The sequence below is a fragment of the Lampetra planeri genome, unplaced genomic scaffold (genome assembly GCF_965212315.1).
Source record: "Lampetra planeri unplaced genomic scaffold, kcLamPlan1.2.h2 scaffold_874, whole genome shotgun sequence".
In the NCBI taxonomy this organism is placed as follows: Eukaryota; Metazoa; Chordata; class Hyperoartia; order Petromyzontiformes; family Petromyzontidae; genus Lampetra; species Lampetra planeri.
Genome location: NW_027615696.1, coordinates 21,722 through 36,813, shown reverse-complemented (window position 1 = coordinate 36,813; position 15,092 = coordinate 21,722). Strand labels below are relative to the sequence as shown.

Here is a 15,092-nt window from a genome sequence, read left to right as displayed (position 1 = left end):
AATATCTGTTTATCCTAATTTTAACTTTTGGTCTTGTGGGAAATCGGTTCTATAGAACCTTAATATAAATAATTTATGTGTAGGGAAATGCATCTTAATTTATTTCTATTTCCAAAATTTGCCTGCAACAGTATCTGCAAGACAAGGAATTCATTTACCACATCACTAGTGAAAATTCAGAACAGTAGTTAAGGAAGACATTTGTGCTCTTTGTGATACCTTCAGTGTTCAGTGTGAGGTTTTTGGGGTTGTTTTTTTTTACTAAGGACAGAAAGACAAAAAAAATGAAATGATCAAACCTGAACTTTAATATAAAGTAATGCAGGTAACAGGGAAGGTAACAGTTTGCATTCACAGTTCAGGTGTGTGTGTGTGTATGTGTACACATACATAGACACACATATACACTTATGTACACTGATAGAATATACATGGACAGTGAAGGTGATGCAGACTGTTGACATGTTTCCTTGCATTACTTCTCTCAATGAGATCATTGGGCACAAGCAGCAGCAGTAATGATGCAGCAGTAGTGATGCATAGCTCAGCATGAGCTCTTGTGATGATCATCATAGCTGAATGGAGTGACGGCACAGCTAATTTTTAACAGCATGTCATCACCATCACCATCATCAGATGTCAGATGTCAGATGTCACATGGTGTGAAAGGAAATGCCTCCTGCTCCGCTGTCCTTGCTCCAGCTTGATTGCAGCATTGTCATTCTCTCTGTAGACCTTTGTTTGATGGTGATGTGACAGGTGGAGGTTTGATTACTCATCATCCCATGTCTGCTGTAGCAGGAAGTTTGCAGCCAGATTTTCATTCTTCTCACAGGCAAAGTATGCCTGGATGACTAAACCTTCAGGGAAGCCCAGAGCTTTTAAACTGCAAAAAACACGAAAACACTCAGGTTAGATAGTTTCCTGTAAGGAGTTATTGTGGCACAAGAGTACCCCCTATTATACCGGCTTGTGTATATTAAGCAATATAAAAGGACATCAGTGCTTTGAAAAATGTACATGCATCCAGGGAGCCAGTGGTATTGGGTGTCTTGTTCAGGGACATTTGAGCTGTACATATTCAGAGCAACTGAAGTACTGCTCCACAATGATAATACTGCATCAGTGCAGTTTCAGGATTCAGTGTGTTGCTGAAGGACACTTTGAACTGCTGGTTTTTCACGCTGTGTATGCATCAGCAAACCAGTGAAAATGTGGGGGAGATGTGTATGACAGATGGGATATGTATACAATACATGTTCAGAGGTGGCATTTCACTGGTGTTCAGAGGCTCTAATATGTGGCATCACACAGAATGACAAGTACTCAAAATTTGTTTTAAATGTCTTAACTCAGCCGCATGACTGATTTATTCTTCATATGTCATGCAAAATGTATGTAGACTTTTGTTCCATCATAAAATAACACACGTTTTACTAGTTAAAAGAGTAACTGCCTGTGTACATATATAATCAAATGTTGATTGAGATGAGACCGAATTTGGATTTTATACAACTTATATAAAATGTTAACTGTTACTCAGCTGATATTATCTAACTGTTTCTTCATAACAAGTTGTGCGATTGAGAACACAACAGGAGAAAGGAACTGACCCTCTCAATGGCCTCCTTCTCCTGTGGGGTGACTTGGATATAGTTGGTGTGTTGTGACCCCTGGGCTTCTGCCCCCTCCCCTCCACTTTCTCCACCGCGTGGCTCATTCAGCATCTGGACAAAACGCTCCTGGTGTTGCGTGATTTGCTCCAAGATAAGACATTGACAAGGTTAATGTAAATACTAAATCAAAGGTAATAATCACATTCTCAAAGGTCACACTTACACATTCAAACCAGATACAAAGACAGTGTAAAATGATCCATTATTGTATCTAATACACCATTATAGATGCAAGTTCACCCCGCCAGCAAATACCATACCTTTTCATACCTTGTGAAAACCTTTATAGGATTTCACAAGGTTCAGCCGTTAACTACATCTGGTTCCAAAGAGATTGTGGACTTGATTCAATTGTTACTTCCAGGCTATAAACTCTGTTGCTGTTGAGCTTTACTTGACTATACTCAGAGTTGTGGGCTGTGTGGTACCTGCAACAGCTGTGGGTTGTCACGACCCAGCTGCTGTAACAGGGCCGGTAAGAGAGCCGGGTTCTGCTGGATGATCTGTCTCATTTGCTGGAACTGAGGCTGGCTCCTCAGAAACTCCAAAGGGTTTCCTGTGGACAGAGAGCCTCCACCAGCAGAGGGAGGCTGGTTATCAGACACCAGCCCTGATGGGGGGAAAAAAAAAAATCAATCAAGTTCAAAACTTAATACCCACCTCTGTTACAGATTTTTTTTTAGCACTCTTTGTACACGATTATTCTCTGACTCTTTGACACATTAGCGGTGCAATTCACAATTACAATTACAATGTTTGTTTTCGCTTCCTGTCTGGGGTCCGTTCCAGAAAGCAGGTTTAGTGAAAATCCTGACTCAGTGGAATCATTTTTATTTCAGTCACTAATAAACTTAAACTCAACATGGTTTCTGTCAGTTTACCATAAAAATATGATTTTCCTCTTTTCATTAGTAACAGACTTAGCTTTTACTGAACCTACTTTCTAGAACTGGCTTCTAACCAAGTCAATATCACCAACTATTTTTGTGTGATTGTGATTGTATGACTATTTTCAGTGACCTCACACTGTTTCACACCCTACCTACACAGAGGTGTACAGAATAGTTATTTCCAGGTCCTTACTGGACTCACACAAACCCAATAATGAAGCTTTAATACACTAATGTTTGTTGTAACCACATCTGATCTACACAGTAGAGTACAATTTTTTTTTAAGTATAAAAAGCCATCTTTTTTTATTCAACACAGTTTTCATTCTTTTTTCTTTGTACTCTGTGACTGAAGCCATCCATAATTTGTGACAGTCTCAACTCACTCAGGTCTCACAAGATACAGACTATGTCATTCAAAGGAGTGTGTGTGCTGCTCTCTTACTGCTGGAGGCTGTGGGGGGGCTGCAGCGGTAGCGGCTGCGGCTGCTGCTGCCGCTGTGGTGGTTGTTGCTGTTGTTGTGGCGTGGCAGGGGTGGGGGCATTCTGTCTGGCAGGCTGTTGGGGTAGAACATCAGCAGCCTCTGCTGGAATACCCTGTAGTACACAACATTGTCTTCACAGTTGTAATGGATGAAATGAAGCAGAAAAGCTGGTGACATCCTCACCGTGAGTAAATACTCCACCGCACGGTCCGGGTTGTTGTAACTAGCTCTGAGTGCAGAGACGACTTGCTCCCGCTCATAACCCATAGACATGATCTCTGATAACAGGTTCTCATAGGCCTGACCTGTCACTGTGGAAATGGAAGGAGAGGACAAAAACAGGAGGCTGATGGAGGATGGATCGTGTAAAGAGGATGTTTTTAGAGTCACTACATTAGAAATATCTGCAGAACTTTATATAAAAAATGGTCAGTTCCACTGGGATATGCCAGGTTCAGAATGAGAACATATAATGTATATTAAAACAATTAAGATGTATTCACACTGATATGTCATACAGATACATCCTATGGATTGTGTCTGTCTAAAGTTTTAATTTCTTTGCTTTTTGGCCTGCACCATGGGCCATCTAGTTTGAACTGTGCCCAAAAATTCACAGGGCAACAGAAATATCTCTTTGTATGATTTCTACCAGATTATAACATATAACAACAGAGATAAGAGATATTTAAGACCTCGGTATATTTCAAGAACCACACTTTCTGCGTCAGTTTAAACAGTGTGAAAGACAGTTGTAATCATCAAATAATGCACTTCTCCGTGTGTTACATCACTTCTACTACTCCAGATAGTCACATTGAGGGCAGCAGGAAAGTGAATAGTGATCAGTTCGACAGCTTAAAGCATACTAATGCCTGCAGCCAGAGTTCGCTGAGCCTGAGCCAAAGCAAAATGCAGGAGAGGATGGGGGCAGTTGCTAAGTGGTGTTGAAAGGTTAGTAAGTCATCATTTCCCTTGCAGACTCTGGGATGATTTAAAAGAGAAGCTGCCCTGTTGAGTTATTTTCAACTCATGAGGTGCCAGTGGGAGGACATGTCAACATTAAAACCTACATTCATGTTCGTCACCATATTACAGTCAGCTTAGAAAAAGCAATGTTTTTACAATGTTTTGTAACTTTCCCAACTAACTGCCCACTTAACAGTTACACAGCAAATGGCCAAGCAGGGGAATAGGACAAGTGTGAAGTATGCTGCACACATTAGGGAGGAGAGAGGTCCCCAGACTCAGGAGGTACCTGCCAAAAAGCAAAGGCTTGAAGAAACAGAGGGATAACAGGTGGAGGAGGCCAGGAAGATAAATGAGTTGCTTTTACAGAGTTTTTCTTCCATAAATAGGGGGTCAAAGCCGTCCTCCCCTGTTACATCTCTGAGTCCACTTTGCTGTATTCCGGTGTAAGAGGGTGTGGTTTAATACAGACAAGTGGAGACAGTGCATAGAGAGAACACTCTGTCGCTATTAAGAACAGAACTTGGAAGAGAAATCAGTCAAATGGACCTGGTTCATTTGAAACATACTGAAGTGTTTGTTCTCAAAGGAAACAGCTTTCACTGGAAAGAGTTAAAATTCCATCGGTACTTTTATAATAGCACTGAGTGACATTTGTTCATTTACACAGAGAAATTCATAATCTTATTTGTTTTACCTAGTATTGATGCTGCTTCCTCGAGGAGACCAAATTCATCAACAAGGCTTGGGGAGAAATAAAGAAAGTAAAAAAAAAAAAATCAGTCAATCAATATACCAAAGTACAAACAATTATTATTGTCAGTATTTTGTTATTTTATATGAAATAAAAGCCTGATAATACAAATTGTAGGTCACAGTTTGTGTGGTTTTGTGAAATTAAATCACAACACTTTTTACTTGTATTCTCTGTTGCTGTAAGTCAGGAGGCAATTAAACCTTCGGCCCTATTGTAGTCATGATACTTTTACTATCAGGAAGCAGAAATCCTATTGTCACTGCCACATAGTAAATGACAGATGTTTCCTCTAACCTGGCAGCAGAGGAGTCTAGTGCAGGGGCAGATGGTTGATTCTCAGGCTCTTCCCTGGGCTTCTCCTCTGGCTGAGTAGCATGTGCGGAGCAATCTGCTGGGGTTGTCTGAGCAGCTTCAGGGTTTGGGTCTGAAACTGCGCTGATGGTGGGGGAAGGGGTTGGGGGCAGCAGCTGAGGCAGATACTGGAGCCAAGTTTGAGGATGTGTTGAAGTCCAGGGAAGCAGCTGCTTCAGGAGAAGTTAATGGGGTGTTTTCTGGAACAGGGGGAGGGGCTTCAGGGTGAGGACCTAACCGTGGGGCAAGTGTGGGCACAGGCACTGTATGTGTTGGTGTGGAGGGCACTTGGACTGCAGCAGAGGCTGGTACTGCTGTGTCTGAGGATGAGGATGGTGCCGGAGATTCAGCTGGTTGGGAAGTCTGCTTTGGGGCTGCTTGTGCAGAAGGAGCTTGTTTCGGCTAAAGAGGCACAATAACATCACAGAGATGTCCTCTTCTGATTATTGATTATTCTGGTCATTTCATACACAACACAAATGGATTAAATACAAAGGCATTCCGTGAGGACTTAAATGTTTCAAATTAAGACCAGAAAGAATACTACAAATAATGTAATAATATTATGACAAAAAACAACATCATGGGAATGAGAAAAAGCAATAGAGTGATAATTGTTCACAGATACAAAAAACACACACACACACACACACACACACACACACACACAACACACACACACACACACACACAGCACACACACACACACACACACACACACACACACAGTATATACTGTACATATGTGATATCACCCTCAAGTTAAAGTTCCCAACCTGTTCACATTTAATTTAGGTGTCAGGCTTCTTTACTTTCATGACTAAAATTCCGAACGTGAGGACTTTTATGCTACTGTTACCACTTTTTTCTATGAATGCGCTTTATTCTCACAATATTATGACTTTACTATTTTAATACTATGCCTCTTTCTGGTAAAATTATATATTGCACAACAATTGCAAAAAAAATTAAAAAGAAATCATTATTGATACACTAACCTTTGTAACCATGACAACCACAAAGTTTTTTTCATCAATTTTGTAGTCTCTCAGAGGGGTGTCATCAGTTAGGATTTTACCTGGAACAATCAGACAAAAAGATGAATAAATGTATTTGTAGGAGCATGTTGAAATAGCTCAAACATGTTTTGGCCCATTAGAGTCAACAAGTCAATACAATACATAAAACAGATTTATAGGTGCATGTAAAAAAATAGAATATCGTGGAAACATTTATTTTTACCTGTAATTAAATTCAGTGAAACTTTCATGTATTCATTAAACATAAACTGAGATATTCAAACATCCAGTATCTCATCTTTGACATTGAGATACACACATACAGTATATATACAAACACACACCTGTATGCAATTTTCAGCACTAAAATCTGTCCACCTGTGAATGGATCACTCTGGACGGCAAATGATGTCACATCAGAAGATGACCACTATGTCAGTTATTGTCTGTGAGGGTTCTGAGTAACCCAAGCTATTCGCTAGCTCACCTGCATAGATTAGTTTTTGCCCGACAGCAGGAAACGCATCATTTCCTCTGTCCTCCTCTATTTTCTCCTTCAGGGCTTTCACCTGAAGATCACAAACATAAACATCTATAAACATTAACAAAGTTGTCAATGAAACTCATGAGCTCAAGTCTGCTGAAGGATCAAACCATTAAAATGTTCTTCAGTCTTCTACAAATCGGTACTGTTAGTCTTCTGTTTCGTGTGTAGGTGTGGGTGTATGTGGGGGGTGTATCAGGTCAGATTTTATTTGTGTAGTGCCGATTCACAACAACCTTATCCCTTATCCTGTGCGCGTGTGTGTGTTACTAGGAGAGATATCACAGGACAATAAATGTTTATGCATTTACAATATGTCCCACAAAACCTTGTCAAAGTAGATGACGTGACATATGTCTGTTTTTAAAAATTAAAATACTTTTAACTCCAAAAATACAGCAGCTAACTACACCATCACAGACAGCGGAGCACTGGGCACAGAAACAAATTCTGCACACATGTACAGAATATTTATATTCATATATATTTTCACTGCCCATAGACATCTATTCTGTACATCTTCTTTATTTAAAAAAAGAGCACAAATCTGTATTGCACTGCAGTTGCACGTGTTATATTTTCTTATACTGTATATGCTTTGTCTTATTCTATAATTCTGTTTCATAAATTGTTTAGACAACGTGTGCATTAGTTTCCCATTCATATTTGTACGTTTCTACCCTATTTTAAAGTACTACCTATCTTTAACCTCAATAAACATCAGATAAATTACGATGATAAAGAACATTGTTTTATCATACATTATAACTACTCAAGTGCCCATGACACTGACAACTCTATGAGACTTTTTTTTCCACAGTTGTCGTGTAAATCTATTAAAACAATATACGGTTTAAAGATTTTGCACAGTCATCCAACGTTAGACCCATGGACCAGTCAAAAACTGTCAAGTTGAACGATCATACAAACAACCTATGAGTCCGATACTTTCAACATAAAACCAGGTGGCTGATTATTTCCCCACAATCGGAAAAAAAACCCCGCTGGATTAAAAGCTCTTGACAAACAAACAAAATATTACGATGTGTCCTTCACATGAAAAGTCACTAATATAATAAAATAAATTTCTATTACACGCGATGTAAACTGAAATGCTTCTAGTTCAGCATTGTAGTATTTTATTTTGAAAGAAATTTGGTTAATTCCGTTCTGCTTTGCACGCTAGATCAAGCTAAATAACCTCACATGAACTCAGGTACTATGGGATACTGTTAAAATTGTTGTTCTTTTACCGGCTGCGCACCTATATACCCATGCCCTTACTTATTCAAATATTGATAAAAACGACATTCTTCCAGCCTTTGACGCGGCCATTACTTAACGCCAGCTCAGATGACCATATGCTACAGCTAACCTGTATGTGTCAGCCCTCCCGGCCTGACGTGTTTACTTGAGCCCCGTTAACTTCTACTCACCGTCAATTCTGGGTCTATCTCTATTTTAAACGTCTGCTGTTGAAGGGTCTTCAGAGTTATCGTCAACATCGTTCCTAGTGGTGACAGACGGAGTTGTAGTAAAAAAAAACCAAGAGTCCAGCCACAGCAAATCTAGACGGTAGACGCTCTTTTCATACAGTATCTATTTGTGAGGGTCTAAATGTACGTGTGACTCAGCTGTCTCACCGCCTCGGAGCAGCCTGGACACGGCCGCCATCTGCTGGTCGAAGATAAGAACGACTCAAGGCACTGCCTTGAAGTGCTGTAGGAAATACCCCTGATGAGCAGCGCCCATGTATATGTACATCAGCAGCATTCATTTTGCACGTACATTCAAATTTGCCATAAAGTTTCCAAAATGATGTCATGGTCATGACCATGTGCAGCATGTTTAAGAGTTGGGGAATACTTGCAACTGCAAAGGTTATGATAGGACCAAACATATCTATCCCAATTGTGTTGCAAAATGATCCCTTAAATTTTAATCTACCTGCTCAGAGAATCACGGACCTGTGAGTGAACACTCATATTTGGTCTTCATGTGGTATTTGTCACCAGACATTCAAATAACCTGTTTTATAGTTGTACACCTTCATCCTGCTGCCGTTGAAAAAGCACAGGCATCTCTATAACACAAAAGATGACTCAGCTTTCTTACAAGCACAAAATAAAGTCCCTTTGTCCCTGATCCTTTTGAAAAATGAAGTATGAAAATAGACCCAAAGTCCTTGATTTTATTTTGACTTTAAAATAAAGAGATGAAAGGCAAAAAACAGGCCGAACATGCTTTCTTTGACTTCAGCATTAATGAGAGAATTAATACTACATAAAAATGCAGGATTTTTCCCAAATCAAATTGATCAATTAAATGTTCTTTGAAGATCAATTAATGACTTTTTAGAAAACACTGGCAAAGGCCTATGCACACTTTAAGGTATCACCCTACCTGTAAACAAAGTTTTCAGTCCTATATTATAGAAGGTAGTACAGCAGCCTCACACTCTGCCAGAGCTCCATACCAGACACAAGGATGGAAGTTAGTAGTTTCCATTTTAATGTCTTCAAATCAAAAAAGAATGAGACTTAACCATTGTTGAGAGAAGCAGAAATTTATTTACTGAAACACAAAAACAGTGCAATCCAAAGACAAGACAATCACTTCTTTAGAACATCGAGGAAAAAAGGACTGTTATGTCAAAGTTCTAATGCAGTCCCCCTCTTTAACACATGTGCGCACACTCACTCACACACTCACCACACTCACACACTCACACACTCACACACTCACACACCTAAAGAAGGGATAAACCATAAAGAGCTTTGGAACATGTTTTTCAGGACAAAAAGGAATGATGAATAAATTATGAAGAAATTGATTACACCAAAGCAATAAAAGACATCACAGCCCCTTATAAGCTAAATAAATGATTGACAAACACACACACACAAACATACACACACCAAAGCACAAACAGAAGGAACACACATGTAATCCGTTCTCCCTTCTAATTTAAAAGCCTAAAAAAGAAAACAATCAATAAAAAAATAAATCTGACCCCACCTTCCATGCCCCCTCCCCTCCACCTGATGCCACGAGTCCATTGGACAATATGATTCTAACCTGCAGAGAGAAGGTAACAGCAGTCCAACAACCCTGCTCCTCTCCTCTAAAACTCATCCGTCGCTCTGAAGACGGTTCCAGCGTCCTCATTGGTTTCCTCTCCGTGCTCAAGTTCTTCCTCCTCATCACCATCTTCGTCTTCTGTCTCGCTTTTCTCATTCTTCTCCTCCTCCTCCCTCAGTTTTTCTTCTATCTCATCCTGCTCCTCCTTCATCTTTTTCTCTGCTTCCTGTGAAGCAAAGAGGACGAGTTGTTTGAACAGTCCAACAGCAGTTGGATGCTTCAGCTAGCAAGGCATTTGTCCTCACATCCAAACACATGAGGAACAATGTTTGTCTTCAGATAAAACTCACCCCTTGTCGCTTCCAGGTTTCCTTTCCAAAGGTCTCAGCCTCTTTCACATCATCAGTGATAAGGAGATTGTCAAAGATGCTGCCAGACTTAACCTGAATCGTAAACACATGCACATGAAACACTCTCTTACAGATTTAAAACAATCATCTACTTTAGCATCACATCATAGCACAAGTCTGTGCTTTGGTTCGTGCAAAGTGAATAGTAGAGTGACCTGCCACAGGTCCAGGCCCAGCACACCAAGGTTGTCAAACTTGTACATGGTGGTATCATGACTGTACTCTGGGTTGTCGATCTCAGGGTGTACCCAGGCTCCCTTGTAGTCTGGGTTGTCAATCTTCTTGGCCTCCACTCGCCCTATTAAGACACAAAACGTATTCATAGGTTTAGACTGCAGTTATACATTTCTGCTCCACGCTGGGAATTGATTATTATCTAGTCAATATTAAAAATAACAATGTCTACCTTATATTCTGGGTTGGTGATCATGGGAGGTTCCCACTCTCCATCCATCTCCTCATCCAGTCATCAGGCTTCTTGGCATCGGGGTCAGTGATGGTCTCTGGCTTGTCCCAGTCCTAGAAGGACAGCAGGGATACACATAAGTCTCCACAGATAGAGTGAAATACATCTTGACTTCAGTGTGAATGAAAAACCGACATGGATACAAATACTAGACAAACTTTTAAAATCATTAATAATAGGGGATAGAGCTGTTTAGTTTCACTGATTTCAGAGACATCAAAATCAGTTAGCAGAAGAATATTTCACATGCAACAAACACACACAATGATTCCAATACATTTCCAAAACCATATTCAATCCAGTTTTAGTTTAGTTTATAGTTTAAACTATGAATAGATAGTAGATAGACAGTAGTCAAAGGAATTCATGTCATGTGATGATACTTGCTATGAAACAATCAGCTTGGACAAATTCTCCAAGTCATTGCCATAATCACGTGATCAGTAATCATGCAATGTTGCTCTCTAAAAGCCTTACAAGCGTTAGCATGTTGTACTTTAAAATGTTTAAATGGCAGCATGGCCCAGCAGGTAATTGACAAGACAAGGGATGTGGTCAAACTGGTTGGTTGAAGAGTTGAAAGTAATTAAACAGGTTTTTTTTACCAATGGCACTTCCTGCTTTGCAAGAATATGACTAGGAATGTCTTCTGTGACTCCTGCTTCCACAGAGATTACCTCCCCTCTGCACCCAAAACGCAATGGAATCTCTCAGCGCACTCTGGTTAAACACATACTACTACTACAACATATTACATGGCAGTCTGATGAGTAAACCAGATTTGAAGAAACTTCTTGTACCTCAGGTTTCGTGTCACTGGGGTCATCGATTTTGGCCCTGTCATCCCAGTCACTGGGTTTCTTAGCCTCAGGGTCCTTGATCTTCTTTGCAGGCAACATGTCCCAGTCATCCTCCAGTGAGCCAGACTCCACCTTCTCATTGTTGATCCTCACCTCATATGTCTGGTCAGGGTTTAGGATCAGCGTGTACATGTGGGTCAGCTCATCATCCTGGAGAGAAAAGGTGATACGATGTCAGACTGAGCAAACAACCTCACATTTATGCTCACTGAACTGTAACCCACTGGCTGTGGTAGCTACCTTGCATTTGATGTCTTTCTTGATGAGGTGGTTCTGGCCCTTATAGTTGAAGATCACATGAACCTTCTTGGTGCTGTGTCCACAGATGTCGGGGCCTGAACACATATAGTATGTTCATCAATATAGCAGCGGAAGCTGTGTGACGATTAAATGTCTCCGATTAAGTTTCCAACCAAGTCAACCAGTTCGGTGGTCAGGACTCAGCTTCTGTAGAGGATGAAGATGACTCACCGAAACATAATGTAATACTGTGAGTCACCATGCATGGCGGTCTGGTCGAGGTCAGAGGGGAAGATCTTGACATAGCCACCTCCACAGTCAATCTTCTGCTCATGCTTGATGGTAAACTGGATGACGAGGGGCTTTCCTTCATTGCTGAACGAATCAAAGCGAGCAGAGAGGGCATAAAAGCGCGCGTCCTGGCTGGTCTGGATACCTGGTTAACATGTTTTAAATCAAATTACAACACAGTACACATTAGGACAAGGAGTGTTACAGTAAAGAAAGCTGTACAGCGTTTAAGGATGACCAGCGGCATGTTTTGCCTCCAGCCTCATTTCAATTATTCCAGTCCACAATAAAATCTCAGCACATACCTCAAAGGACTAAACAAGCGAAACCCAGCACGATACAAAATGATGATGAATTACCTTTATTTGCTTCAGCATCCCCATAAAACTTTCCTGCACTCAGTTTCCATGCGCCATAGTCTGTCTTGTGCTTGGACTCGACCCACCGGCTCTTCCATCCATCTAAGAGAAAGCAATGCCAGTGATGAGTCACTGCTACACACACTGACAGCAGTTCAAAGCATCATACAATCCCAGAAACCAAATACTCCACACACGCACGCACGCACGCACGCGCACATTATTTCTCAAATCTCGGATGTGACCGAAGACGACAGGATGAATAATGTTAAGTAATTAAATACAAATAAATTAAAATGAGTGCAGCCGACCTAAATCTCCTCTCGACGTATTCACACCGTATATTGCATATACTGTAAATATACAATAAATATACCCACAGGTCAGTGAAATATCGAAAGGGAAAGGATCTTTGAGAGGACGTCAACTCGTGTTTTATTTGATCAAATTACCACTTATAATTGTTTAGCAGGATACAGTTAAGTCATTTCAAGTAGGACTCTCTCATTAGAATTTCATATTTCAGTAACTGGCAAAACAGAAATGCCAACCGCAGTTAACAGCCACTGTTCCGAAACATAGAATATGCAATACTGTACCACCATCCATGAACTGTTCCTTGAAGTAGACAGTTGCGTCAGTATTGACAACTATCGAGGCAAAAACTGCAAGAACAGCCAGAGGAAGCTTCATGTTGTCAGCCTCTGATCCGTGCCGGTGAGGTAAAGACAGCAATGTTGGAGTCCTTAAATAAAGTCTTCAGAAAACGTAAGCTAACAATTTCAACACCGCTGAGTCCTGCACAGATGGCCGCCGCTCATTGGTCGAGCGCCTCGCCAATGAAATCAGACCACGAGTTACTGTTCGGAAATGATCGGATTCATCGGAATGTATACCGAGCTAGGTTCGGAAACGGGCGCGCGGCCAAATGCTGCGGCAGATGTGGGGTCCAAAATGAAATGTCGTATTTGTTTTCTACCAAAATAAAACTATTGCTCATCTCTTTGATGGTATTTATCTCACATACTGACGCATTATACCCTCGAGGACAATACCATTCTGTCTCCACTTGCTTAATCAAAGCAAGTGGAAGTGGGTGGAGGAAGTACTGTATGTTGGGTGTAAAATACACAATTGCTTTCACTCCGTGGACCTAATTTACTCAGTAATTTGCCCAATGCACCAGTGTTTTGTAGAGTGTCTTTCACTGTAAATTTAACAAGGACAAGGACATGACAGACCATTCAGTTGGATGCATTGAAATCCTCTATTGTTGCCTACGTAACGTCCATCCGCACGGATAGCCTGCCGTGATCGTATAGTGGTTAGTACTCTGCGTTGTGGCCGCAGCAACCCCGGTTCGAATCCGGGTCACGGCATTTTTCGGAACGGAGAAAATGTGAATACCAATTCTTGCAACCCAGGGTGATGTTCGGTAGTTCTTAAAAGGTCATCGTTTAAGAATAATATTAAAAATACATTGTGAAATATTATAACTTAGAGAAATTAGATGTATCAATCAATCTTTATTTATAAAGCACTCTCCTCTGAGTGCCCTTTATCTGTAGGAATAGTATGTATGTGTGTCTTCTTTTCTTTCATGCTCAAGGAAGTACTATTATAAGAGGCATTATAATGTGTCTAGAATATCTACGCAATATAAACTTAAAATTCCTATGACAGAGAGAGACAATGACACAGGAGATGTGTTATTTCTCATCATTTTTCAGACTGTAGGACCCTATGTGCCTCTGTTCTGCTTTTAGTACAGGATTAATTTATACACTCTTCAAGAGCATAAATCCAATTTACAGTGTGAAACAGCATGTCTGTTGAAGGAAAAAATAATCGTAAATAATCATATCCTCGTATTGAATCGTATTTGAAGAGCAGCCAGAAAGCTGTCAGGAGGTCCTTGTAAATTTCATATAGCTGCAGTACCACAGTAACAAACAGAATACTTTTACAGGTAATGTTAAGTATACTGTAGATTACATCTACTACATTAGTTTCTAAAAAAACACGTGTCTTGAAACATTGGTGTTGGCACCATATGGAATATACCAATATGAGGGTACATTGATGTTCAACTTCCACTTCCTTGAATGTAGGAATGCCAACGTACAGAGGTTTGACAAATGAGAGGAAAACCAACAAAACCAACATTAAGTGTTAAGTGGCGAGTGAGTCACCAGAGCGGTTTCAGTGTGCCTCCGCATAGATTCTACAAGTCTAGAATGCCCTGTAAATGTACAGTTATCTAATTACTTTAGTTAAGTCACTCTGTACTCCACATTTACTTTAAATGCTAATTTCTTTTTCTCTGGTATAATAAAATACTTCTTATTCTGACAGGTTCAGCTGTGTATAAAATCTGGTGATTGTGTCAACCATCACATTGTTGTTGTCTTTTTATTTAGTCCTGGAAGCAGTGTCTTGGTCGCAGATACGTATGATGCTGAAGCCCTTGTGTCTGTTGCTGACTTTTGTGACAAGAAGCCTGATGGCTGTTTACCTCTCTGTCTTACACCGACGTAAAGCTGTTAAAGACGCAGCAAGTAGCAGAGACAAGGGACAGGAACAGGGACTGAGGGATAGATAAGGAATCCTGGTTGAATAGCACCTCCACACAATAATGATGAGGAAAACATGTTTTTGATTTGGTAGCATGTTGATGTAGCCCAGCCACAAGAG

The 15,092-nt window shown here is 40.4% G+C and overlaps 2 protein-coding genes and 1 non-coding gene across 3 annotated transcripts; 1 reads left to right on the top strand and 2 right to left on the bottom strand.

Annotated features, from left to right (window-relative positions):
- Positions 1–771: 771 nt before the first annotated feature.
- On the bottom strand, positions 772–8,196 carry LOC144742138 (UV excision repair protein RAD23 homolog B-like). The gene is made up of 10 exons (XM_078624638.1): positions 8,128–8,196; positions 6,635–6,716; positions 6,127–6,206; positions 5,072–5,256; positions 4,718–4,764; positions 3,235–3,362; positions 3,072–3,163; positions 2,105–2,267; positions 1,597–1,760; positions 772–886 (listed from the first exon to the last, which is right to left on the bottom strand). Exons 1-10 carry the CDS (start codon positions 8,194–8,196, stop codon positions 772–774), a joined length of 1,125 nt encoding a protein of 374 aa, XP_078480764.1.
- A 1,619-nt stretch (positions 8,197–9,815) lies between these two features.
- On the bottom strand, positions 9,816–13,091 carry LOC144742137 (calreticulin-like). The gene is given in 11 exon segments (XM_078624637.1): positions 9,816–9,998; positions 10,123–10,215; positions 10,338–10,462; positions 10,465–10,480; positions 10,589–10,644; positions 10,647–10,701; positions 11,449–11,658; positions 11,749–11,844; positions 11,982–12,184; positions 12,399–12,500; positions 12,998–13,091. Coding segments are annotated over 11 exon segments (1,233 nt in total).
- A 614-nt stretch (positions 13,092–13,705) lies between these two features.
- Positions 13,706–13,777, top strand: TRNAH-GUG (transfer RNA histidin (anticodon GUG)). The gene has a single exon. It is a non-coding gene; the product is annotated as a tRNA-His (tRNA).
- The last annotated feature ends 1,315 nt before the right edge of the window (positions 13,778–15,092 follow it).